This window comes from Typopeltis vanoorti, chromosome 5, assembly GCF_054136105.1.
Source record: "Typopeltis vanoorti isolate ZY-2024b chromosome 5, IOZ_Tvanoo_1.0, whole genome shotgun sequence".
Taxonomy (NCBI): Eukaryota; Metazoa; Arthropoda; class Arachnida; order Uropygi; family Thelyphonidae; genus Typopeltis; species Typopeltis vanoorti.
Window position 1 is genome coordinate 97571618 of NC_143553.1, and position 25472 is coordinate 97597089.

General features: G+C 35.4%; 1 protein-coding gene across 2 annotated transcripts in view; it reads right to left on the minus strand.

Annotated features, from left to right (window-relative positions):
• The window catches only part of SAK (polo like kinase SAK), a 319822-nt gene that overhangs the window by 164711 nt on the left and 129639 nt on the right, over positions 1-25472 (minus strand). For both annotated transcript variants that reach the window (XM_090392629.1, XM_090392630.1), the window contains one exon: positions 11410-11679. In XM_090392629.1, coding sequence (XP_090248755.1) covers positions 11410-11679 — 270 coding nt within the window. The remainder of the gene's footprint in view (positions 1-11409; positions 11680-25472) is intronic.

Consider the following 25472-nt stretch of genomic DNA (forward strand, 5'->3'; position numbering starts at 1 on the left):
ACTACATAGAAGCCAATTACACAGTAGATTGGAAATGATGCACTCCCTAAATCTCAATAATTATGGTTGCAATTTAAATTGAAGGGACAGCCATTTTAAGACCAACTCCAACCTTAAACTTTCTTTTATCCAAAATTAGAGAAGGCATCAAAATAGGATGTTACTTCTTGTTTTCTTATGTCCATTACAATTCTGAACTTGTTCCACTAATAACTAATTGTTAATGCTTACTAATGTGACTAATTACTCTGAAGACTAGTTGAAAATCCAGCAAAATGTTAGCAATTAAAAATTTCTTATTTGTTTTATTCCTTTAGTGTTAACATTTATAGCTGTAGTGTTCAGATGAATGAAAGAGATCTGCTATGGATCTAGGGTGGTAGAATCTATACTGCTGAACATTCATCAACTGGTGGAACTCTAGATGGCAAAAAAAATTGAGTGTTAATGATTGGCAACTTGATAGGATAAATGTCCTATAGAGTTGCCCTCTGGAACTGAATAAAAATGGAGTTAACTCAGAAAAATTAGTTTTAAAGGTGGTCTTAGAATGACTGTCTCCCAAATCTTCAAGTTAATGCAGCAGCCAAACTTGTTGAGTCAGGGGAGAGTTTCATAGCTGATATTGATTCCGAATATAGTCTCTCACAGATATAGTGATGTCTGTGCAAAACAGTTGTCTTCTTCCATTTAATCCTGTGTGAAGAAATCTAAAGCATGGGTCTGCTAGTCCTGACTTACAATACTATTGATCACAGATGTAGTTTTTTGTTTTTCAAGGTGGATATCAATCCCCTCCCCCAACATATCTGAATTATTCAAATTCGCCAAACAAGGTTTTCATTAAAAGAAAAAAATATACTAGCTAGAAGGGCCTGCAATGGGCTCTCTCATTTCCCTCTAATCAATTTCTATATGGAATTTCTAGAAAACAAGCACTCAGCAGCTATATACAAACCATTAGTCTGGCTATGTTAACCAATGATATGTTTGATGAGCTTCATGGCCTAGACACATTAGATAAGCTTTCAGCACATCATCAACATCCAAAATACACTTTACTATCGAAAAAGAAACTGACAATTGTCTTTCTTTTCTAGATATATGATTATATATGATTATACTAATTACACTACTACCAAATAGTTCATTATCCTTTTCTAGGTACTTACATAAGCAATTACACCAATACCTATCCCAAAAGTTAGGCCCACACAGATCCAAGCTATTTGTTCAAATGACACGGTTCTTGCCAATGAACTCGGGTACCTTTCAATACATTTTCAGCCAGTAGCGCCAACTCTATCAAATGGACAAAATACTGCATATTCCCCATCCCTCCTACAAACAATGCATGTGATCATAGCAAAATTACTCCCATCTCTCAATATCCAAGGCACATCTGAAAGGATAGCTATCAGTTTCTTCCTCTTGCACATCCAGAAGTGTATAAAGTTTCTTGGGCATACAACTTAGCATACTTTGAAATGGTAGTTCCGTTAATATCTGCATTGAACATAAACACTACATCTGCAATCAACTGTATATAAAGTCAGAACAGGCAGATCATGTTGTGCATTCATAGCTCTAGGAGATTATTTTTGAAATCAGTGTCAGCTATGAAGCATTCCCTTATCAACAAGTATGGTTGCATTAATTTGCAAGATCTGGGAGATAGTTAATCTAAGATCACATTTATCTGACTTTCTTGAATTAACTTCAGTGCCCTCTAGGGTTTTTATTCAGACCCTAGAGAGCACTTTGAAGACACAGTTCCTTTTCAGTTACAATTTGAATTTCTACAACAATTTAATTGAGTGTTTTACCAAAGTTGTAATTGGTGCTCTGAAGATGTTGGTTAGAAATCCAGTGAAATATTATTAAGCTCAATAAATTATTTATTTTGTTCTGGTGTTGTTTGTACCCTGACACATTCTTATGAGTACTCCATAATGCGGTGGATAATTGATTTCTATGTACCAAGACCTAAAGATTCTTCGAAAGACTGCAGGGTTCGAATCCCTTATATTTCTAGTATTTATGAAACTATTGGTAGAATTTTGAAGAGGCTTCAATTTAATTCCACATATTTTCCCATCATCTGTTACCATCCACAAAAGACAAACTGTCATCTTTATTTTTAGCCAGCATTTACCAGATCCCTTGTGAATGTAATTTGGCCATTCTGTGGAAAAAAGAATTCGTGAACATCAGTACTACATTGAATACCTGAAATCTCAAAAGTCTGGTCTGGCACAGTATCTATACTAAATACAGCATCTATACTGTATTTAGTATAGATACTAATATCCTATAGGATGAAGCTAGTCTTCTCCACAGAAGCAGTTTTAAACATTGCATTTTCAAAGTAAGTTGAGAAGCACTTTTACATCAGCCTAACCTGAATGAGAATGGTTGTTTCCACCCAAAAAAGTTTGGGAGATTCTCATCTTACGTAAATATCAAAAATAGTGTTAATATTATTTGTTTTTTTAATATTAATTATTAGCATGAAGCAACCATTTTTAATTAGTAAACCAATTATTGAATGTATCTCATATTCCTTCTTTGATTTGCTTGTTGTTTCCACACAATGACTGAGTACTGCTATTTTCAGTGCAAAATATTTATATTCTTCTGGTCATCATGCAATTTTTGTTGTTTCACAAAAGTAGTCTGCATACCCCTACCTTATAGGAGAGAACATTTGAAATGGGCCAGGCTCCATGTCAACTGAACCCATGACCAAAAGAGGTCAGTATTCTTTAGAGATGAGTCCCAATTTACTCCACAAAGCAATATCAACATGCTCTGAAGGGAACCAGGGAGTTATCATCCCTGTAACATCTGTGAAAGGAACACTTATGGTGGAGGTAGTGTGATGGTTTGGGAGGCATTTCATTGGCTGGATGCATCAACCTGTATGTGCTTCCTAGTGGAACCATGAATAATGATGCAACTTGTAGAGACCTGTCCTGGAATCACATGTTCATCCATATGCAGATACAATAGGAAACACATTTCATTTATCCTACAAGACAATAATGCTTCTCCTCATCAAGCAAAGCTCATGAACCATCTTCAAGAAGAGACTATCACACGTATGGACTGGCCAGCCAGGTCTCCTGACCTTAATCTACTCTCAACCCTCCTCTCCAAAAAACCTATGAGGAACTTAGGCGAGCTTTGCAGAGGGAATGGTTATTATGAACTGAGTTGCTGGACATCATCATAAATGGTATGAAACATCGTTTTGAGTGTTGTATTCCTATGAGAGGTGACCAACATTCCTTACGGAGGCACTTTGGCAATCTCATTTTGACCTCTTGTTTTTGACTATTGTCTTCATGTACTGATTTGTTTCTTAATATTTATTTACAATCTTCATGGCATTCACATCTCATAACACATTGCTTTTTACCGAACCACATAAAAATTCATCATGCAGTTTTTGAGTTATTGTGATTTTTCTCTTCGTTCATCATGTTACAGAAACCAATGCACACCATTGGATTAATCAATTTTTGAAGAAGCCAAGTTACTTGGCTGTGAAAGACTAATTAGCAGAACACATAACTGGAAATAGGGAATTGAACAAACAGTTCAGAAATCATGGGAATGCAATAAAGATCCATATTTAAGTTTTGCAGATCTGGAAAAGGTATATGCCAAGGTCCCAAGAGAAAAGCTGTTCAAAGCTCTACATAATCTATACTCAAGTTGTAAATCATCAGTTAGGAGTGAAGGAGGTAGAGAAAGATGGTTTGATATAAAATCTCAACTCCTATTCATCAATGATATGGATTACATTAAGAAGGAAAGTGTCATTAAACATGATCGGAGATGTTAATCTTGACTATTTATGCATCATCTTTATATATCATTAAGCATCATCGTCAGGTGTCCCTTCAAGGGTTGAACAAGTTATGATTATCCACAATATTTCATGATTTGTTCCAACTAACAACTCGATCAGATCTCCGAGTTCATCAGTCATGCATTTCAATCTTCTAAAGGCTGCTAACTGTATCCACAATCTGTTGAAATTTTATTTTTCCAGGTATCTTGCTCCACCTTTGCAACGAGTTTCCCTGGTGTTGTACCACCTTACCCCAGTCCTGAAGATACTTTCAGGCATAAACTTTGTTTGCTCACACTTGGATAAAGGATTATACTAAATTTATTATACTCTAACCAAGTGAAAAATAAAATTTCAACATCTTTCTCTAAATCCAGAGTAATTTATTAAAAAAGGGTGGCACACCATTCAGCAATTCCTATTGGTAGAGATGACCTGCTAATGCTTCTGCCTCTCAACTTGGGCCTGGCTCCCACTGAAGAGACCTCAATAAAGGTCAAAACTAGTCTGGGTAGTGGCCCTTCCCTTAATGCATAACACTAGACATACCCGCAAGGAGATGTGTTTTACATTATAGGAGATACTGAGACAGGAGTTGTTGGTAGCTTGCTCCACCTTTGCAACGAGTTGCCCTGGTGTTGTACCACCTTACCCCAGTCCTGAAAATACTTTCAGGCACAAACTTTGTTTGTTCACACTTGGATAAAGGATTAAACTAAATTTATTATCCACAATCTGTATCTATTACTTGGTGGGGATAGCATACTTACAGATGTTTTCTAAGTACCATCTTCTTGTACACGATTTAAATCTAACTACCAATTTGAAGTTTGCATATAAACTATGTATTTCTTTGTATAAAGTTCCCTTAACACCATGTTCTGAATACCTACCCACCCCTACCTGGATACCTTATCATTTACTTTTTCTAGACTTTTCCATGATTTAACACCTGACTGTTGAAAAATGGATGTAATAAGGAGATTTCTATCCGTGTTTGTTGATCTAGAAAAAGCCTATGATAAAGTATCCTGGGAAGAGTGGTGGATTCAGAACTCTAAGTCTATATAGTGTTAAGAGAACCTTATACAAAGAAATACATAGCATATATGCAAATTTTAAACTGGTAGATTTGAAGAATGTTCAAGAAGATAGTGTTAATAGTTAGAGATTTTTAATCAATATTATCATAATATTAAACCTACCGGCTGCGCCAATGTTTAAATATAGGATTTTTATTTATTTTATTTAATCTCTTTTTCTAACAATTATTATTATTTTTTTTTATTTCCGAGTGTACCTATATATTATATTGCACAAGGGTTCACTCCGATTGGTGCAATGACCTCTTTTTTACTATTGCTTTCAGAATACAAAAAAATCACTGACTCAAGACCAAAATACAAAATAAACACATTTAATAAAACACAAACACTTAATATATATACACTTCAAACAATATTACATAATTAACTATAGATTTAATTGGATCTAAGGCCTTTTTAAAAATAAACTTACACTTAAGACTAGACTAAACACTTTGTTTTCACAATGACAAAATGTTCATAGCCAGTTTCTCTCTCCGTCAAGGCCCTTGTCCGAAGATATATGACTTTATTCTTCATTTTCACAGGATCCTTTCTCATCACTTATGTAGCACACATTAATTCTTCCTGATTCAATTCTGTCTCCTTTCCAGTAGAAATAATAGTTAGAGCTGGCATCCTTAATACAGATGAAACTTCCTAATCAGTTTTCTCAAACATTCCTTTAGAACATAAATAGCAACTTCTTCTTTTATTCACTAATGCTTATCGACAGTCTTAACTCTTCCACTTTAAAACAGAACTTACAGTTCTATGATTCCCTTTTTCGGAATCTACTACTAATCTTCCAATTAGCGTTTCCTCGAATATTCCTTTTAAAATGCCTATAGCAATATTTCCCTTTTATTTATCATTCCACTTTGAAACTTCATAGTTCCATGATTCCTTTTTTGGAATATACTATTGATTTTCTTCCAACTGTCACAAAAAAAACTCAAATTCCTCCGAATCTAAATATCTGCGAGCCTGTGTTCTAATTTCTTTCCGAACACTGTCTTGTTTACTCTTCGTTACTACAATAACGAACACTTTCTGTCAGCTGTCAATCACACATCAAACTTCTCGGTGAGCATGCGCACTCCTTGAAAGTGGCAAGTGAGAAACTAAATATAATGGCTGACACATTGTCTCTGTTAGCGACAAGAGAATATCTTCATAAAACACAACTTAATATTTTAAACTACAATAAAATCGTTTAAAGTAACAAACTATTCAAATCCAAAATCCAAATCACTATCCAAATATACATAAATTTTTAACTGCTTTACAGATCACTTTGACAAAATAATTTCAATAACAGGCACATCACAAGTGCCGACAATGCATGTTATGAAACTAAAACTAATAAACATACTAACATAAACAATACGTAAAAATATTCAGAATTTTAAATTATGATTATTTTTACAATAGTATGATGAAATAACATCAGATTTAAGTATGCTATCTCCCACCAAGTAATATGGATTGCACTATTAAGGAAAATGATATTAAACCTGATATTCAAACAGAAGATATTAAGCTTAGTTCCTTACTCTACATGGATGACATATCCTCTTAAATAAAAATTCTGTAAGTCTTCAAATGTCAAAAAACCATTTAAATATACACTGCTTGGATAGAAGTCAACCACACCATAGTGTGAAGAACAAACAGTCATGGTGCCCACCTCAATAACATGTAGGACCTCCTTTCACTGTGATAACTGCAGCAATCCTACAGGGCATACTTTCCACAAGCGTACAACAGTGATTAATAGGAATTTTGGACATTTTTCTTGCAGGCATGTAATGAGGTCCTGGATTGTTCTGGGACAGACATCCCTTGACCTCATTCACTCCTGCAGTTCATCTCACAGATGTTCAATAGGGTTGAGATCAGGGCCCTGTGGAGACCAGTCAAGTGTGATAACGTTAACGTCCACAAACCACGCAGTTACAGCAGCAGCATTATGACACATGAATTGTCTTGCTGGAAAAAAAAAAAAGTAAGTAATAAGGATGCGTTCTCCAGAATGTTCAGATAGTTCTTGGAGTTCAATGTTCGTGGCACTAAAAACAGAGGTCTGATGTCAAACCAGGAAAAATAGAACCATACCATCACTCTGCAACCTCAAAATTTCATTGCTGGGTTATGCACTCTGGTAAGAGATGTTCACTGGGCATCCGCCACACCTACAGCCATCCATCTGCATGGTAGAAGATATAGCATGATTTGTCACTCCATAATACAGCTTTCCAAGCTTTCACGTCCCACTATACATGCTCTTTGCACCACTGAAAATGACACTGCATGTTGGTTTGGGTGATGTGCGACAGTTCTGAATGTTTTTTGTACAGATTAATATTCCAGTCGATGTCCAGAACTTCGCATTCAACATTTCGACTGACGAATGGCAGTTTATACATATCATCCTTCACAGCACCATATGGTCACATTTAGATACACCCAGTATCTCTGGATGAGGTGCAGGAAGTCTTAAAACTCACCAAGAATGGCAAGGGCTGCAGGAGTGGATGGTATTCTCCCCGAGTTTCTAAAACATCTTGGCCAACGAAGTCAAACATGGCTGGCTGTCCTTTTTTCTCAAAAATTATAACTGGAAAACTACCAAAACTGTGACAGGAAGCCAAAATAATTACTGTGCTCAAACCAGGGAAATATCCAAATAATATCAAGCATCTACAACCTATCTCCTTGCTTTGCTCCACCTTCAAGCTCTTTGAAAGAATTCTCCTTAAAAGAATTTTACCACTCATCACAAGAGCACTCCTAAATGAACTAGCTGGCTTCAGGCTGGGTAGAAGTTGCTGTGACCAGGTCCTGGTCCTGACAACACAGACTGAAGCAGGCTTCCAGAAGAAACTTAAATCTGGAGTCGCTTTCATTGACCTGACATCAGCTTATGACATAGTCGGGATTAGGGATCTCCTTCTAAAACTAGGCAATATTATAAGATGCAAAAAAAACTTTCCAGATTTTTGAATCCATTCTCTCCAGCAGAAAGATCGGGATCCATATTGGTGGAAAAAAGAGCAGGCCCAGATTCTTCCACAACCACAGGGCTTTATGTTAGCCCCTTTACTCTTTAACATCTACTTGTCTGACTAAAAACCTGGTTTTCAGTCAGACAAGTAGATGTTAAATTGGTGCAACCTACCTGGAGGTACGTTGCACCAATCTACCTCCTTTGCCAACCTGGAAATAACCTTGAACACAGACATCCTGGACAAGTACTTCAAACAGTGGTACCTGAAGCCAAAGCCAACAAAAACTGTGTCCACAGCATTTCACCTGAACAATGCAGAGGCAAATCAATACTTCAACCTCTCTTTCTGTAGCAAAATGGTAGAACATGAGCCTCACCCAAAATACCTTGGAGTGAGCCTGGGCAGAAGCCTAACCTATAAAAGGCATCAACCTGTAAATCAAAATTAAAGTGAGAACTAATATCATATCAAGGCTTGTTGAAACAACCTGGGGGTTGTAGTGCAGAAGTCCTAAGATCATCTGCACTAGCCCTCATATTCTCTGCAGCAGAATACTCTGTCCTCGTTTGGGAAAGAAGTGTGCACACTAACATTATAGACACCCAGCTACATTCTACCATGCACACAATTAGTGGGACAGACACTAAGAAGCACCCCTCTCCCCTGGTTACCTGTCCTATCTAACATTGCTCCACCAAATATATTATTATTTTTTATTATTATTATTGTTCCAGGAAACTCCAAGGAGTCAACAGACTCATCGAGGGAGGCCCTAACATCATGTCTGGAACAACTATTCAACATTCACACAGTATCTATCATATCTTGCCTTGAACTCATTCACGGTCGTAGCACCCACAACAGACTCTGGAAGCTTATTCCACTCATTCACCACTCTCCAAGTAAAAATCCAAGTAAAATATGGGGAAGACAAGCCTCAATTAAAGAATTTAATAAAGTAATGAGCAACCCGCTCCTGCCTCTGCGACAGACTCTCATAAATCCACCTAGTCTTTGCCTAAAATCAAGAAACCCTTTCTGGTCCATGGACAAACTCTCCTCATCTGCCTTACCATCAATACCTGATATGTGGAGAGAACACTGGTCCAATAGTCTTCCAACAAATGGCTTCCTGTGCTCCGCAGCCTGGTTTTGCTCTTCCTAGGAAGATTGTTATCTATCAACAAAATCAGAACTAACCAGGTCAGATGTGGCTACTTACTACATAAATGGAGCTTGTCAGACCACCCTTATTGTTACTGTTTCCCCGTGTGCCAGACGATCACTCATATTGCGAATAACTGCTCAAGGCACAAATTTCATGGAAATGGCCTCCAGGACATCCATGAGATAACAGATGAGGCCTTGGATTGGCTTTCTGGACTGGACACTGACCTGTAGCTGCTTTGTATTCCTTTTGCCATAAGAATAAATAAAATTCATAATTAATATCTACGAGTGCTGTTTAGTTAATTTTACAACATAGCTTTCCTATATTTTCCACGAATTTCATGGTGGGACGTTGATAGTTAAACAAGGCTTCCCGTATTGTTTTCATCGAGGAACCTGGGAAAATAGAAAAGTCAACTACTAGAACATGTCAGTGGAATTCAAGTTAGGCATCATCAACATAAAAAGTATGAATACAAGAAATCAAACTGACAGAAATAGAGGAGCACCACATGGACATAACTAATGTTGGAAGCTTTTTTTTCCTCCACTTGGTTAGACTATAATAAATTTAGTTTAATCCTTTATCCAAATGTAAGCAAACAAAGTTTGCACCTGAAGTATCTTCAGGACCAAGGCAACTCGTGGTAAACGTGGACCAAGCTCTCATCACTCCTTGCAGACATGTATGATGCTATGCATTAAGGGAAGGGCCATTACCCAGACCAGTTTCGACCTTTATTGAGGTCTCGTCAGTGGGAGCCAGACTCAGAAGTGGTGATACTAAGGCAGAAGCAATGGAGAAGTCATATTTACCTATACAAGTTGCCAAAAGGTATACCACCTTATTATTAAATTACTCTGGATTTAGAGAATGATGTTGGAAGTTTTTTTCCCACTTGATTAGACTATAATAAATTTAGTTTAATCCTTTATCCAAGTGTAAGCAAACAAAGTTTGCACCTGAAGTATCTTCAGGACTGAGGCAACTCATGGTAAAGGTCGACCAAGTTCTCATCACTCCTTGTCTCAGTATCTCCCATAATGCAAAGCATATCTCCTTGCAGACATGTATAATGCTATGCATTAAGAGAAGGGCCACTACCCAGACCGGTTCTGACCTTTAACAGGTCTGGGTAGTGGCCTTTCCCTTAATGCATAGCATTATACATGTCTGAAAGAAGATGTGCTTTGCATTATGGGAGATACTGAGACAAGGAATGATGAGAGCTTGGTCCACCTTTACCATGAATTGCCTCAGTTCTGAAGATACTGCAGGTGCAAACTTTGTTTGCTTACACTTGGATAAAGGATTAAACTAAATTCATTATAGACATAACTAATGTGTTATACTGAGACAAACAAGATTAAATGAGGTGAGATTCTGCTAAATAATAAATACAAGATGTTAAATTAATCAACAGTGATTGAGAAGAGGAAGAAGTAATGACGGCATTCAACATCAAACACAAAGATATTTTTCTTGATTGAGAGGTCATTACAAGTACAGTTGTGCCTACAAATTTCAAAATGAGCAATTGGAAAATGAAACATATTTGTGCCTATAATTCTACAGATTGTTCTTCTAGGGAAGAAGTGGATGAATTTTTCGAGTCACTAAGGGAGGTAGTTGACATAAAGAAAATGAAAAACTGGTGTTTATTGGAGATCTTAGCAGCAGGGGGAAATGAATCCCAGTCACACATAAAAATGGTGTCTGCTAGATCCCTGTTCAGGACATGTGCTAATCATCAATAATACTATGTTTCAACAATGATGTGCACAAATTCACATGGAGAGATGATAGTCTTCTTAATCTGAATGGTACCAAATTATGTCAATAATGTATTTTTGCAATGCTAGTTCCACTTGTTTTAACTGATCTCTCTTATAATGATAGAGAATGTCTCCAATTCTGTTCCAGTAACTGTTTGCTCTGGTCAAAAAAAAAAAAAAAATTACAGTAATAAATAAACTTGGAACTGAGTGGCATTAGGTAGTAAGACAGAGAAGGTGAATAAAATATATGTCATAATTTGTCAATTAGCATGCAATTGACATACTAATTGACAAATAACAATAAGAAAATGTCAATTTTCTTATTGTTATGAATTGTTACTAAAAATCATGATGGCAAGTGATAAAATAGTATTAAAAAAAATCAGTTTAAATCTAAGAATCCTAAATCCTTGTCTCTGATAAGAAAATGCTTGTCCTTATTTTGATTTGAAAAGGAATTATCTAGTGTAATGCAACCATTATACAAATACAAAGGAATACTCACAAATCTCCATAAAGTTTTCTTCCCAACTCTCTGGGGAAGACTTCTTTAACAAGCAAACTTCTGTCTTCTTGTTCCAAATTCTCAAGTCTATGTCTCTCTTCTGAAGCATCTCTTTCCCTTCTACATATCATTGAACTTTCAGTAGTATTGGTTTTAATTATAGGAGGATATCTGACATCATCTAAGCAATTAGCAGAATGCAAAGGATGAAAGTTAGTCCTTATATGTTCAACTGGATTATTGAGGTCAAGACCAGCCTTTTTCTGTAAACTGAAATGAGATTTAGAGGAATTTATATTAATGTTTCCACATTCATAAATTTAATTTATACAGATTATAAATTTTTTTTTATATATTTATTACATAAAATACATAAAAGAGTGGCCACATATTACCTGAACCACTACCATACCTCTTGAATTCATTCATGCTACCTTCAAATACCACCCCCAATGGCAATTCACTCCAATCGCACACCGCATTCTATGAGAGAAAAACCTAGCTCTGATCCCCTTCATAACACCATTCATTCTTGACTTCCAAGGATGCACTCTTGTCTTTTCCCCACTGTCTATAAAATGAAAAATTCCATCTAATGATATCCTGAATGACCCCCCCTTCAGAAGTTTGTAAGTCTCAATTGCATCACCCTCCCCCCACCTCTTTCTCCAGTTTGATAGTGTCTGCAGTCCACAAATTCTTAATCTATCTTCATCATTTGTATTTCAGAATCCTCATATATTATTTAACACTCCTTTGCACTCTCTCTCTCTCTCCACTGTATCAGAATCACCACAGAAACCAGTAGACCAGATCTGTGTATAATTGTGGGACTATCAAGCAAATGATTTTCTTATTTTTACATGTCAAGGTTTGTTTCAGCATTGCAATTATCCTCTAACTTGTTGGTCCTTGAACTTCAACTTCCTCTCTATTAAAACTCCAAGATCCCTAGCAGTTGATTCTAGCATTAATTTGACTGAGTACTAAAAATATGACAGCTTTCTGTTTAACATCAGTTAAACACTGCGAGATTGTGCTGATATTAGAACTACAATTCAGGAAAAATCAAATCAGAAATTAAACCAAAACAACCTTGATGTGTAAGAACAGCTTTTTTGTTGGCATCTTGAATCAAAACTTAAATACAGATCTTTGTTATATTTTCATGATTTCTTGGCTATTTTTCAAGTAAAAATCTAGTGCTTGCAATCCCTGTTATGTTCATGTAGGGTTTTGTTTTCCACATGCTACACATCAGGCAGGAATTTGCTTGACTGCATATCAAATCCCTTCTGCATCATGCAAACACATTTTTACAAATTCATCAATATATATGCGTACTAGTTTAATTTTTTTGGTAGAATTTTCACATCAAACTAGTTTTCCTGAGCTGTCTTAATAGTATAAAAAATCTCCCAAGTAATGCATCTCAAGTTATATGGTTAAAAACAGTTTTTATAAATATTATGCAATACGTGACTAGGTTGATTTTTAAGCCCTGTGAAGTACATACCCTCTGTCCAAAAAGAAACCGAACTTTTGAAAGAAAATAAAACACAGGCCAATTATAATTATTCAAATCATTTATTTCAATCAATATACTCTCCCTCAGCTTCGATACAGTGTTTGGCATGGTCAATTCATTTGTTAAATGAGTTTTTTTTATCAGTTTTTGGGATACTGTTGAAGGTCGTGGTTACTGCCACTTGAACGTTTTCAATGGTGTCATATCTCTTTCCTTTCATCAGTAAATGAAGTCGAGGGAAGGAAAAGAAGTCACAAGGTGCTAAATCAGGTGAATATGGTGAGTGATCCAAGACACAAACTTGGTTTTTGCTCAAAAACTGTCTCACAATGTTCTAATGATGAGATGGTGCAATATCGTGCAAAAGTGACCAGCTGCCTACATCACGATATTCATGCCGTACGTGATGAATTCTCGCTATCAAACTTCGATATAAAAATCACCATTGACCGTTTGGCCAGGCAGAATGAATTCTTTGTGGATAATGTCCTTGGAATTGTAGAAACAAATCAGCATTGTTTTACTTTTGACTTTTCCAAGCAATTTTTTTTTTCAGATGCCCCTCTTCGGGTGGTCTCCACTCTGGAGCTTTGTTTTGGGCTCATACTCAAAACACACATTTCATCACCAGTCATCTCAAACAAGGAAGTTTGAGTCCTTACAAGTGGTTTTAATGAGTTGCTTGCAGTGTTCAATTCGATACATATTTTGGTCGTCAGTTAACTTGTGGGGAACAAATTACAAATTGCAAATTCCATTTATGAAGGCCCAAACTCTCGGTCAAAATGTTGTGCACAGTTGATTTTGGAATCCCCAATTCATCTTCAATCAATCTCACGGACGATTTTGGGTTTTCTTTGATTAAATCATGCACTTTTTGGATATTAACTTCGCTCAGTCCAGTTTTTGGACGGCCCAGCTTTTCGTTGTCCTCAAGCATCTCACAACCACTTTGAAATCGCTTAATCTACTTGTAAACTTGAGTATGCGATAATCTTTCATCACTGTATGCTTTTTGAAGCATTTGATGCGTTTCGGTAAAACTTTTACTAAGTTTAACACAAAAGTCAATCGCAGCTCTCTGTTTGAAACTCATTTTCTGACCGTTTGTCAAAACACACTGTCACTCTTGGCATTATAACTCTGCTTCTAATGAAACAAATGTCATAAACAGTTGACAGAACACTAATGAAGGTTGCTACTTTTGATAACAAAAAGATACAGCAGGTGGCGTCACTAGTTTCTTATATTTTCGAAAAGTTCAGTTTCTTTTTGGACAGAGGGTGTATATAAATGTTTAGAGTTATTTTTATTTTTATGATTACATCATCCTAGATTATCTACAAAACAATATTATAGTTCTCCCCACCCTCTGACTCCAATAATATTAAAGATACATAGCATGTATTATTATGAACCATGAACTGTTTTTAAATTTAAAAAATATTCGCTATTAGAAAGAGGAATGGGAATGTAAACTCCTTTGAAAGAAAAATTTGCACCATGCTCTAATTCAGATATCTTCAGGTGAAGGATGAATTTCATCAACGAGATTATTGCCTTGCTTATTGGAGGCCTGAAATGGTTTCACAATGTTTCATGTTTAGTCTCTACAGCAAGGTTTACATACTACTACATGAAAAAAAAAAAAAACAAATACATAAATAAATAAAAAATAGAAAAAAAAATCCTTAGTCCACCCATGGTGTGAATGTACTACAGGTTTAATGATATAATCACGTAATCACAAGAAAGATATTTATTTAACCAAATATTTCGGTCTGGAAATAGCAGACCATCATCAGTGGTATTACAAGAAGTTTAAAAAATACAAGCTAGAATACTAACAATAGATCATTAAAATTAGAACACGCCGTGTGATGTTATATCACTAAGTATGAAACGGAATATTTTGAAATAGAAACATGACTGAATTTGCTATTAAAAAAAAAAAAAAAAAAAATTAATGAGTAATCTTGATTAGACTTTCCCAGATTTTTGATATAGATACACAGTTATTACGATTCAGGTTAGGGCAATGGAGCAAGGCCTCCACGCTTTCCTTGAATAAACGTTCGAACCTATAACGGGATCTATGTAAGAGGCGAGTCTTGGACCAAAGGATGCTGTGGTCAGTTTCAATCCAGTGTTGAGCCAATCCAGACTTTTCAGGTTTGTTGTGAAGAATGGATGATTGATGTTCTTGGATTCTTTTTTTCAAGAGAACATCCGGTTTGTCCAAAATAAGAGAGATCACAGTTGCACGGAATTTGATAAACTCCAGGAAGAGATAAAGTTGAGCATTTGTCTTTAGGAGAAGGAAAATGAGAAGACAATTTGTTAATAGGTGAATACGTAGTTGTTAAATCATATTTCTTTAAAATTCTTGCGATAGGTTCTGAAATACCAAAGATATAAGGAATCGGCACTCGACATATTGAAACTTTGTTGTTTTGTGGAGGATTATAAGATTATAGGATTATTTACCACTGACGATGGTCTGCTATTTCCAGACCGAAATATTTGGTTAAATAAATATCTTTCTTGTGATTACGTGATTATATCATTCAGTCTTATGTCGCAAGTATCCTTGAAACTACAGGTTTAAAAAAACTTTTCTTGGGTGGAGGGTGCATAAAAAAAAATAATAATAATAATCACTTTATGGGGGATAAATGCAAATGTTAACCTGAGAGGTATAATTTCGATTCTCATCTCCTCTACAACCAGTGAAAATGCAATCTAACACTGTGAAAAAAAAAATACAGTCATTGTAACTTTTATATGCTTATTAAATGACTGAAGGAATTTACAACATACAAATGATATAAATTAAACTTTAATCTATATTCCAATATTTCGGCAACGTCACATTGTCATTTTCACAGGAACTTAAAATAAAGACACGTGCGCACAGGCATTACACACAGTAACTGAAGACGAAGCAGGAAGCTGTTGTTTCTCCTAAAAGTCCTGATGGTGTCCCCTAGCGAGCTATGTACGTACTCTTGGCCATTGGGCTGAAGGTCTTCTGATGTAAGTCTCCCAAATTTGGGGCAGTCTCATGCAACCAAATTGTTGAGGTTTGGCATGTTTCTTAGGGCTGAGGCTGATTCCATGAATAGCCTTTCAAATTTGAATTTACTACGGTGCATTACCGTGGCTTTCTTCCACCGTATTCTGTGGCGAGTATCCAGAACATGGTCTGCAAGACCAGAGTGGCTGGACTGGTGAAAACAGATGTAGTCCTTGTGCTCTGAAATTCTCATGTCCGCTGTCCTGCCTGTTTGGCCAAAGTAGGACAGCTTACAGCCGCAAGGGACCTGGTATACACCAGGTAGGTGGTTGGTATTTAGTGGAGCGGATAAGGGATGCCAATTTTTTAATGGTCTGTAACAAGAGATCAAATTATGTTTTTTTTAGGATTTTAGTGATTTTTTCCAAGGTGCCTCGGATGTAGAGAATGGTGATGGATTTAGAATAATCCTTGTTGTGGTTAACTGGTGTCAATATTTTTTGGATTTTTTAGGGGGGGGGGGGGGGGCATTGGCTGAGAAAGTGTCGAGGATGCAGTTTAGTTCCGTGGTTAGGGCATTGTCATTTGAACAGATAAGTTTAGCCCTGTTGTGTAGTGTCTTAATAACTCCATATTGTTGTGTGTGTGTGGGGGGGGGGAATTGTTGGTGAATGTATCTGCTTGTATGGGTGGGTTTTCTATAAACTGAGAAAACCAAGGTTCCATCACGCTGGTGGGTGACTAGTGTGTCTAAGAAAGGGAGGCTATTAATTTTCTCCTTTTCCAGGGTGAACTTGATTCTGGGGTGTTGGTTGTTTAGGTGTGTTAGGAAGGAGAAGAGTGTATCAGAGCCATGTGGCCAAATAGCGAACACATCATCAACGTAGCGAAGCCATATAGTTTGTTTCTGTGGGGCAGAGTTTAAGGCTTTCTCTTCGAAAGTCTCCATAAAAAGGTTGGCCAAGGGTGGGGAGAGTGGTGAACCCATGGCTGTCCCATCTATTTGTTTGTAGAATTTTCCTTGCCAAATGAAACAGACTGAGTTCATAGTGAACTGAAATAGGGCTGAGGTATTGGGAGGAAATTTAGCTTGGATTGGTTCTAATCCAAGTGGGACATTTGTGAATAAGGAGGAGATGTCAAAACTGACCATTATGTCAGTATGTTGGAGTGTAAGGTTTTCTATGCTGGTTTTGAAATGTGCTGAGTTTTTTTATGTGTGATGTTACTTTTATAAACTAATCAGATACTTGGATTTCATTTATCAAAGAAAATTCAAAAAGAAAAAAGTATCCTGCAATAGATATTTCATGTATACTTCTGTTTCAAATTAAGTCTCTGGCATATTAACAGGTTTCGAAATGTCGATTTCACATAAAGCTTCAAGAATGCTTACTCCATTTTTTTAATTCTATGTGATATCCAAAAACAAAAAAAAGATTAAAGGATTGGCCAGGCATTTCTTGGATGTCTTAGAAATAAACTTCAAAAACTAGTCCCTCCATGAGGTAAAAGAACAAAGGATATGGGATCAATAAAAAAAAATTTTAAATAAAAAGGTTTTTAGAACATTGTAGTATGATTCACTATACATAGTGTGATTCCTATCTTGGTAAAATTACAGACATGTATAACAAAAAGAAATTTACGTGCACATTAATATGAAAGTATAAGCTGATCATTAAGTTACAATAAAAGAATGGTATTTATAGAAAACAAAAACGAGGTATAAAATAGAAATACAGCAATCCCCCGATTAATGTGCCTCCGATTAGTGCGTCATTTTTTTTCTATACCCAAATTCGATTAGTGCACCTATATACATCTTAAAAATAAATATTACAGATTTTAAAAATTTTCTATCTATACATTTTTATGGCTGACTATTTAAAAAAAAAATTTACACTGGAATGAAATAATATAGTTACCGATTTAAATCATTTTACAAAATTATTTTTTAATGCATATACACTGTTTCCATGTATGTTCTTGCCAAAATTTATGTAGTCTGCTAATTAGACAGCATTTTTCTGATCATATCTTGTGCCTCCATTGCGATTGTTTTAATTACTTTCTTTTATTTTAAAACATTTTCCTAGCCTTTCATCATGAGTAAAAGGAATTAGTGAGCAAAAAAGTGTAAGTGTGAAAATGATTTAAAAAGTAATCTCACTGGAAGGAAAACTTGAAATATTAAAGAAAAATGAACAAGGCAAGTCCAGAGCAAACATAGGAAAACACAAAAATGGGTGAATCAACTATAAGAGCAATTTTAAGCAAAGCTGCTGAATACAAAGAGAAAAGTAAGACTGCTTCAAGTTCATCATCCATGCAGACAACTCGAAATCCAAGTATTATAATGATTGAATTAGAGAGACTTCTTTCTATATGGATCGAAGATTGTAACCAAAAATGGATCCTGCAAAGCAATGACCTTATTAAATCAAAGCATTGAGCCTCTTTGCAACCTTGAAAGAAAGGGCTATCAATGATGGAAAAGAAGAAGAATTCCACGCTAGTGTTGGTGGTTGGAGCATTTTAAAAAGAGAAATAACCTACATAATGTTCGAATTACAGGTGAAGCTGCAAGTGCAGATAAGGAGGTGGCTGTAAATTATCCAGAGATTTTGAAGAAAATTGTGGAAGAGAGCTATTGTAAGCAACATATATTTTATGCCAATAAAAGCAGTCTTTTTTTTTTGGAAGCGAGTGCCTTCAAGACTTTTCTTGCAAAATCAGAGAAAATTCAGCTTGGTTATAAAGTTTCAAAGTTGAATGAAATTACTGCTAGCAATATGCGAGTCATTTGGATGCATATTCTTCCCCATTGTGCAAATGATTTTGATTTTAGAGGCTTTTTAAATGAAATGGATAATGTTGTTGAGGAAATAGGACGTGATCTGGGTTTTGATGAGATTGACAATCATAACGTCTCAATCATTGAGACGTTATGATTGTCAGAATCACTCAATCATTCTGACGAATTGAGTGATTCTGACCTGCTAAATTTAGATGCACAGTGGGAAGATCCTGAAGAATATGAAGAAAATTTAATCACTAACATGCCCAAAGAGATTTCACAGAAACAATTTGAAAATATTTTTCATACAATCGAAGTTTTTAAGCAGCAATGATTAGAGGCTGACCATGATGAAGAGAGAAGCAGTAAAATTTGAGGAAGTAGTAGAAGAGGGAATAGGGACACACTGTCAGTTGTATGAAAAAAAAGAAACAGAATGCCCTCAACTACTTTAGCTGAATTCTTTGTTAAGAAGTAGAATAATAAATTTATATTCTAAATTAGTTTTACTGTCTTCCAGTTTCATGGTTTTCCTTTAATTAGGCCCTGAGATATATTCTAATTCTTATATAAGAAAATATGAGGGTAAAAAAAAAAGAAATTTGCAGAATGAATTATACTTTTCCCCATAAGTTATTATATTCAATTAGTGTGTTTTAGATTAATGTGCCTGTTTTACAGAACGCATTAGGTGCATTAATCAAGGGATTGCAATCAAGACAAGAACAACAAATTGTACAGCTTGATTTGCATACAAGCAATAATAAGTATGTAATTCATGCCATTTCCAGACAGTGTACCAAGACATAAATTGATTCACACTATAAACAAACTTGTAGGGACAAGAGGAACAGTTCAATATATAATGGATAGTTTGCTACTATAGTGAAGTTTCTTTCATAGCATTATGCCTAGGGGTTCAGTTGAAACTTTTCAACAGTTTATTATAATAGGCAACTTTCTTATAATGATATTTGCTCCTACAGGAGTTGACTGCAATTCAATGAATTTGCCCACCCCTATAGTTATTTATTAAAATAACAATTCATATAAATATATATATTTATACATACACATGCACACAGATACTATTTAATACTGGTTAGTTATTTTTCACAATAAATCGCTCTCTCACTCCCCACTTTTCTTTTTCACCCCAAAAGGTAAAACATTATGAAGATCAATTCATAAAGATTTAATGGTATTACACAATACTCCAACACAAATAATAAATATATTTATTCACTGGCAAATATTTCACTGTATTTTTAACTAGCATCTTCAGAGCAGCATACCTACTTGTTGCGATACACAAGCAATAACAAACACAGGAAACAATTCAAATTGAAACAGACCCATGACCTAACTTGGAGGATCCTCTTACATTCTATAGACAATGTTTTTACAGTTTGATTTAAAACTGATCTTAAAATTAATTGTCTCCCAAATGAGAGTAGACATGCTTTAATTTACTAATGCACCTTAAATGGAAACTGGTAAAACAGTCACATTTCCTCCCAGTTATTTCTGAATTATTCAAATTTGCAGTATATGCAGAATGCATATTTACAGTATAAAGAACTGTGGGAAGGAACCATTGCATTTTTGTTAATTTGACTGTATTAATAGAAATGCAATGAGTCCTTTCTCTTCTCCTCTACTTTGGAACTTATGGAAAATACAATTTAACTACTCAAACCTTTAGGTTGGCTACACTATGTGGGTGATGTATTTGCCATTTGGCCCCCATGGACAAAATACTTTAGATTTTTGACTCACCTAAACAGCTGGCACCATAAAATACACTTCACATTAGAAAAATAATCAAATAACTGCCTGCCTTTTCTTGACATGCATTATTCACAGAAAGCAAACAAAATGGAACATATTTGCATACACAAGTACACCACCTATGAAAGTTTTAGGTTTCCGTTGATTGTAAAGACATTCTTCAAAATTCCAGTATAAACTACATAAAGAAATTCAATCTTAAAAAATCTTTAATAAACATACAACAGCTCAACCAACTTCATGTGCTAACAAGTACATTCGCAAGAAGTCTTCTTATAAGAGTAAGTGTTCTTAAGTGGTGTTCTTATTTTTCTATCCTTGCAGACAACTTCACTACATGCTTCCCTAGCAGAATTAATGCTTTCTTCACCATTTGCCGCTGAGACAACTGATGAGACATACATAAAGGTCAAAACCAGTCTGGGTAGTGAATCCCTTCCAATAATGTTTTTGCATTTTGAGATATTGATATGACGTCAACAGTCTCTATATACGATAGCCTAGTCATGAAGGTACTTTATGCCCAAACTTTGTTTGATTACTCACTTAGGTAAAGAATTAAACAATAACATTTTTTGTCAAATAAAATTTCCTATCAAACCATGTGAAAAATAACTTTCCACATTCATTTCTACATTTTTCTTTCAAACTGGTCTTTTATTATAAGGAGCTTTCAGCTGCATCATTCAACTAGATCTTAGTTCCTCCTCTAGGTTTAGGTGTTTTCATGCTGTTTTGCTTCTAACACCTGCTTTACTAATTTTTAAGTGACCATATCACCTCAGTTTAGTTCTGATTACATTCTCTTGATCAATAATAACATTTTTTCTATTAGTTTAATTTTTAATTTATTTACAGTCCATTTCATAATTTTCCTACGAATTTCTGCAGTTCTGGTTCCTAGTTGGTGGTCAAATATTTTGTTTCTAACCCAACTCTCAGATCAATATGCTAAAATTGACCAGAATACTTCTAACTTGGAGTTTGAGATATCATTCTTATGCCACATAAGGTTAATTATTCTAAAACCTATTCTATCAGCTTGGTTTATTAACCATTTCCAATTTTGTTCCCCTTAAATTTTGTTTTCTTTTTTTTTTAATCATTTTCATACCATTTAAAATTTTTAGCAGTTATGTAATTCGGTTGAAGACTTATTTAAAAGGATAACATCACCTGCAAAGAGCTGAGCTTAGTACTTCAAATTTTATTTCAGTTTATATCACATTGCTTAATAATGAGATCCCTATACAGTTGAACTCTCATTACAGCAAAAACACTGTTATAGTGAAATCAAAAATCATGGCAACTGCTAAAAAAGTCAGGATCAAATCAGAATAGCATTGATAAGCTAAAGGAAATTCAGCACAGTAAACCTCTCTGTTCTGACAAGGTATTGCTTTAGACATTTCTTACTATAGTATAATTTAGCAATACTCTACCTACACCTGATTTATCATCAAAACTCTTCCTGTACTAACTTGAATTCTAATTGGTGATTTACAACTTCACCAGATGATGAAGTACTACAGCAAACTCCAAGGGAGACCAGAGACATAGCATGTTTATGGAGCAAGGTTCACTATAGTGAATTTAGAAATAAAAAAAAAAAAAAAATGTTGACCCCTCCACCTTCCAAGAAACAAAGGAAATGACAGAAAAGAGAACAAAAGAAATTGTGAAAATCAGAAACTAAAGAAATCATGGGAAATAAGACAGAGGAAATTGCAGAAAAAAAAGAAGAAAGGAAATGGCAGGAAATCATACATTGATGACAGAACACAAAGGATTGGCAGGAACCAAGCCTTAGTATGCATTATCATATGCTTTGCAAGACCTACAAAACTTGAATAGCAATCTTTGTTAATTCCTCAGATTTCTGCTAACTGTATTATAGTAAAAATGTGATTCCCACAACCTTCTTCATAATTATAATGATTATTATTACTACCAGACTTTCAGGGAGTCAAGGACTCATGGAAGAAGGCTATCTATCATCTACACCAACTGCCATGCTTTCTCTTGAATTCATTTATACTGCCTGAACTGATGACCTCCACCTAGAATTAGAGCTATAAAATCTAGTTTTTATCTGTTCTTAACTATTAAATCACAACTTCTAAAGATGTTCTATAAAATAAAAAATTAAATTTAGTGGTGTAACCTATATGACCCTTTCAAAAGTTTGAAGGTCAGCTAGTATCTGTAGTTTATAAATTCTCAATCTAGCCTGATAATATACATTCTAGCCCCAAATTCACTTTATTCCTCTCCTTTGCATCCTATATAATGTGTATACATCACCTTGGACACCAGATCTGAGCACAATAGTCATCCAAGTGAGTATCAAGGTCTTGTAAAGAGACATCTTACGCTGACATGTAAGGATAAGGAAGATCTGAAATTAGCTGTACTCCATTTAGACTGCAAATAATGGAAGGTACCTTGCTAATTTTTTTCAGGTAACTCATACTCAGGAAAGGTTGTAAGTCTCTTGTGCATTAATAGCATGAGTGGAGTAAATATTTCTTTCTCTTTTTTTTTTTTTTTTTTTTTTTAATTATATGGAATGCTTAAGGGTCAAAGCTGTATAACTGAGAGGAGACCTCCACATAGCCTTTAAAGGAATGCAGACAACCGACCAGGGCTTCTGACATAATGTCCAATCCTCACCTTTTCATTGTACACCCTGTTGGGTATCTACATGGATACTGAACGAAAGAGGATGGGCTGGCAATTTGGGATTTAGCAGACTAAATTGTATTCTTATTGGTTAAACCAAAATATTAAATGATGGTACAACATGACAAAATTTCATGCCGGCTGGGGCATCTCCTGGTTAAACAAGCCCCCCCCCCCCCCCCCCATTGTTTTCGCCAGGGCGAACAGCGAAAAGTGAGCTACTGGAACAAATCTGAAAACACACCCCAACTCAACATCACCAGAGCTAAAGTTCAGTACTATCAACATAAGAAGCCTGAATAGCAAAGAAATGGAGCTAGCTGAGGAATTAGATAAGTACACCAGATCGACATAATAGGGGTGACTGAAACAAAAAAGACAAAAACTGGTGAGATCTTTCTGAGAAATAAATACAAAATGTTATATTCAGCAATGACAACCAACGAAAAGAAGGAGTAGCCATAATATTCAACACTGAATACGAGGCTAATCTTCTTGAATGGCAGGCAGTCTCAAGTAGAGTAATGTGGAAACATATGAGAATGGGAAACTGGACAATGAGACTTATTTGTGCCTATGGTCCCACAGAAGGATCTACTAAGGTAGAAGTGGAGGAATTTTTTGAGGCTTTAGAAAAAGCAACTCACACAATGAAAAAAGGAAAAGTTGGTCCTTGTTGGGAATCTAAACAGCAGAGTAGGAAATGATTGTGAGACATACAGAAATATTTTGGGAAAATTTGGAGAAAGTGCAAAGCTAATAATAATGGCAAATATCTGTTGGATTTCTCCTCAGGACATGGACTGGTTATTACTAACACCATGTGAATGTGAACAAATTCACATGGAGAGAAGAGGCAAAGTATAGGAAAAGTCTCATTGACTATGTTATTGTTCATACTGATGTTTTCTCCATGGTATAGGACACCAGAGTGCACAGAGGATATGAAATTGGAAGTGATCACTATTTAGTCTTGAGCAGGATTAAATTGAATTTCATGTTGAAAAAAATAACGTGTAAAAAAGTTTTAAAGCGAATAAAAGTTGAGCAGCTCTCAGGTGTGAACTGTAGACTAAAATACACAAAGATTATTGAAGAAAAAATGAAAGAGTTTGAGAACAGGAATCAAACCTTGGAGATTCAGTGGCAAGCCTTCAAGAAAGCCCTGATTGATTCAGCTAGAGAGGCATGTGGTGAAGTTGTCTGCAAGGATAGAAAAATTAGAACTCCATGGTGGACACAAAGGAAGGAAGGAAAGAAGAAAGCATATCAAAAGTTCCTGGCAAATATGTCAGCTTGTAGTCTTAGAGAATACAGAGACAAATGTAAGAAAGCTAAACACTCTGTAAAACTAGCTCAACAAAAGTCATGAGAGGAGTTTGGCAAGAAAATAGAAAATAAATATCAAGAAGATGGCAAAATATTCTGGAGGTTGTTGAAGAAGCTTAAGAATGGAATAAAGAGTGCTGTAAAAGGAGTTAGAGATGATAAAGGTGACATGAAAACAGGAGAAAAAGATATCCTTGAAGTATGGAGTAATTACTTTGAAAAACTGCTAAATGAAACAAGCAGTGATGACAGCACAGTGGTAAAAAAACACTGACCAGGCAAGCAGTCAGGAATACATATCCATACTTGAAGCCATCAAATGCTTGAAATGTGGAAAGGTAGCAGGAGTAGATGATATTCGACCAGAATTGTTGAAGTATGGTGGTATAAGAATCTTACAGAATCTTAAGAAACTTTCTGGACTATGCAGCGCAAAGTCCAGAAAGCCTGGACAGAGGGATTTATTCCCGTCGATTGGAGTAAAGCTCTCATTGTACCCATATATATAAAAAGGGAAATAAAACTGAATATGAGAATTACAGAGGTATTTCCCTACTGAGTGTTCCTGGCAAGATATCAAGATCTATGCAAGTTTACTTGAGAAACGGTTGAGAAGAATTGAGGAAGAAGAGATTGGTGAAGAACAAGCTGGATTCAGGCAAAATAGAGGCTGTCCGGATCAGATCTTCACTTTACGACAAATAGTCGAGAAACAATGGGAATATAACAAAGATCTGTATTTAAGTTTTGTCGATTTGGAAAAGGCATATGACAAGGTGCCAAGAGAGAAGCTATTCAATACGCTACAGTTATATGGTGTCGATGGGGCATTATATCAAGAAATACTTAGTCTTTGAGCTGTAAGTCAGCAGTTAGAATTGAAGGAAGTACAGGAAGATGGTTTAATGTTAAATCTG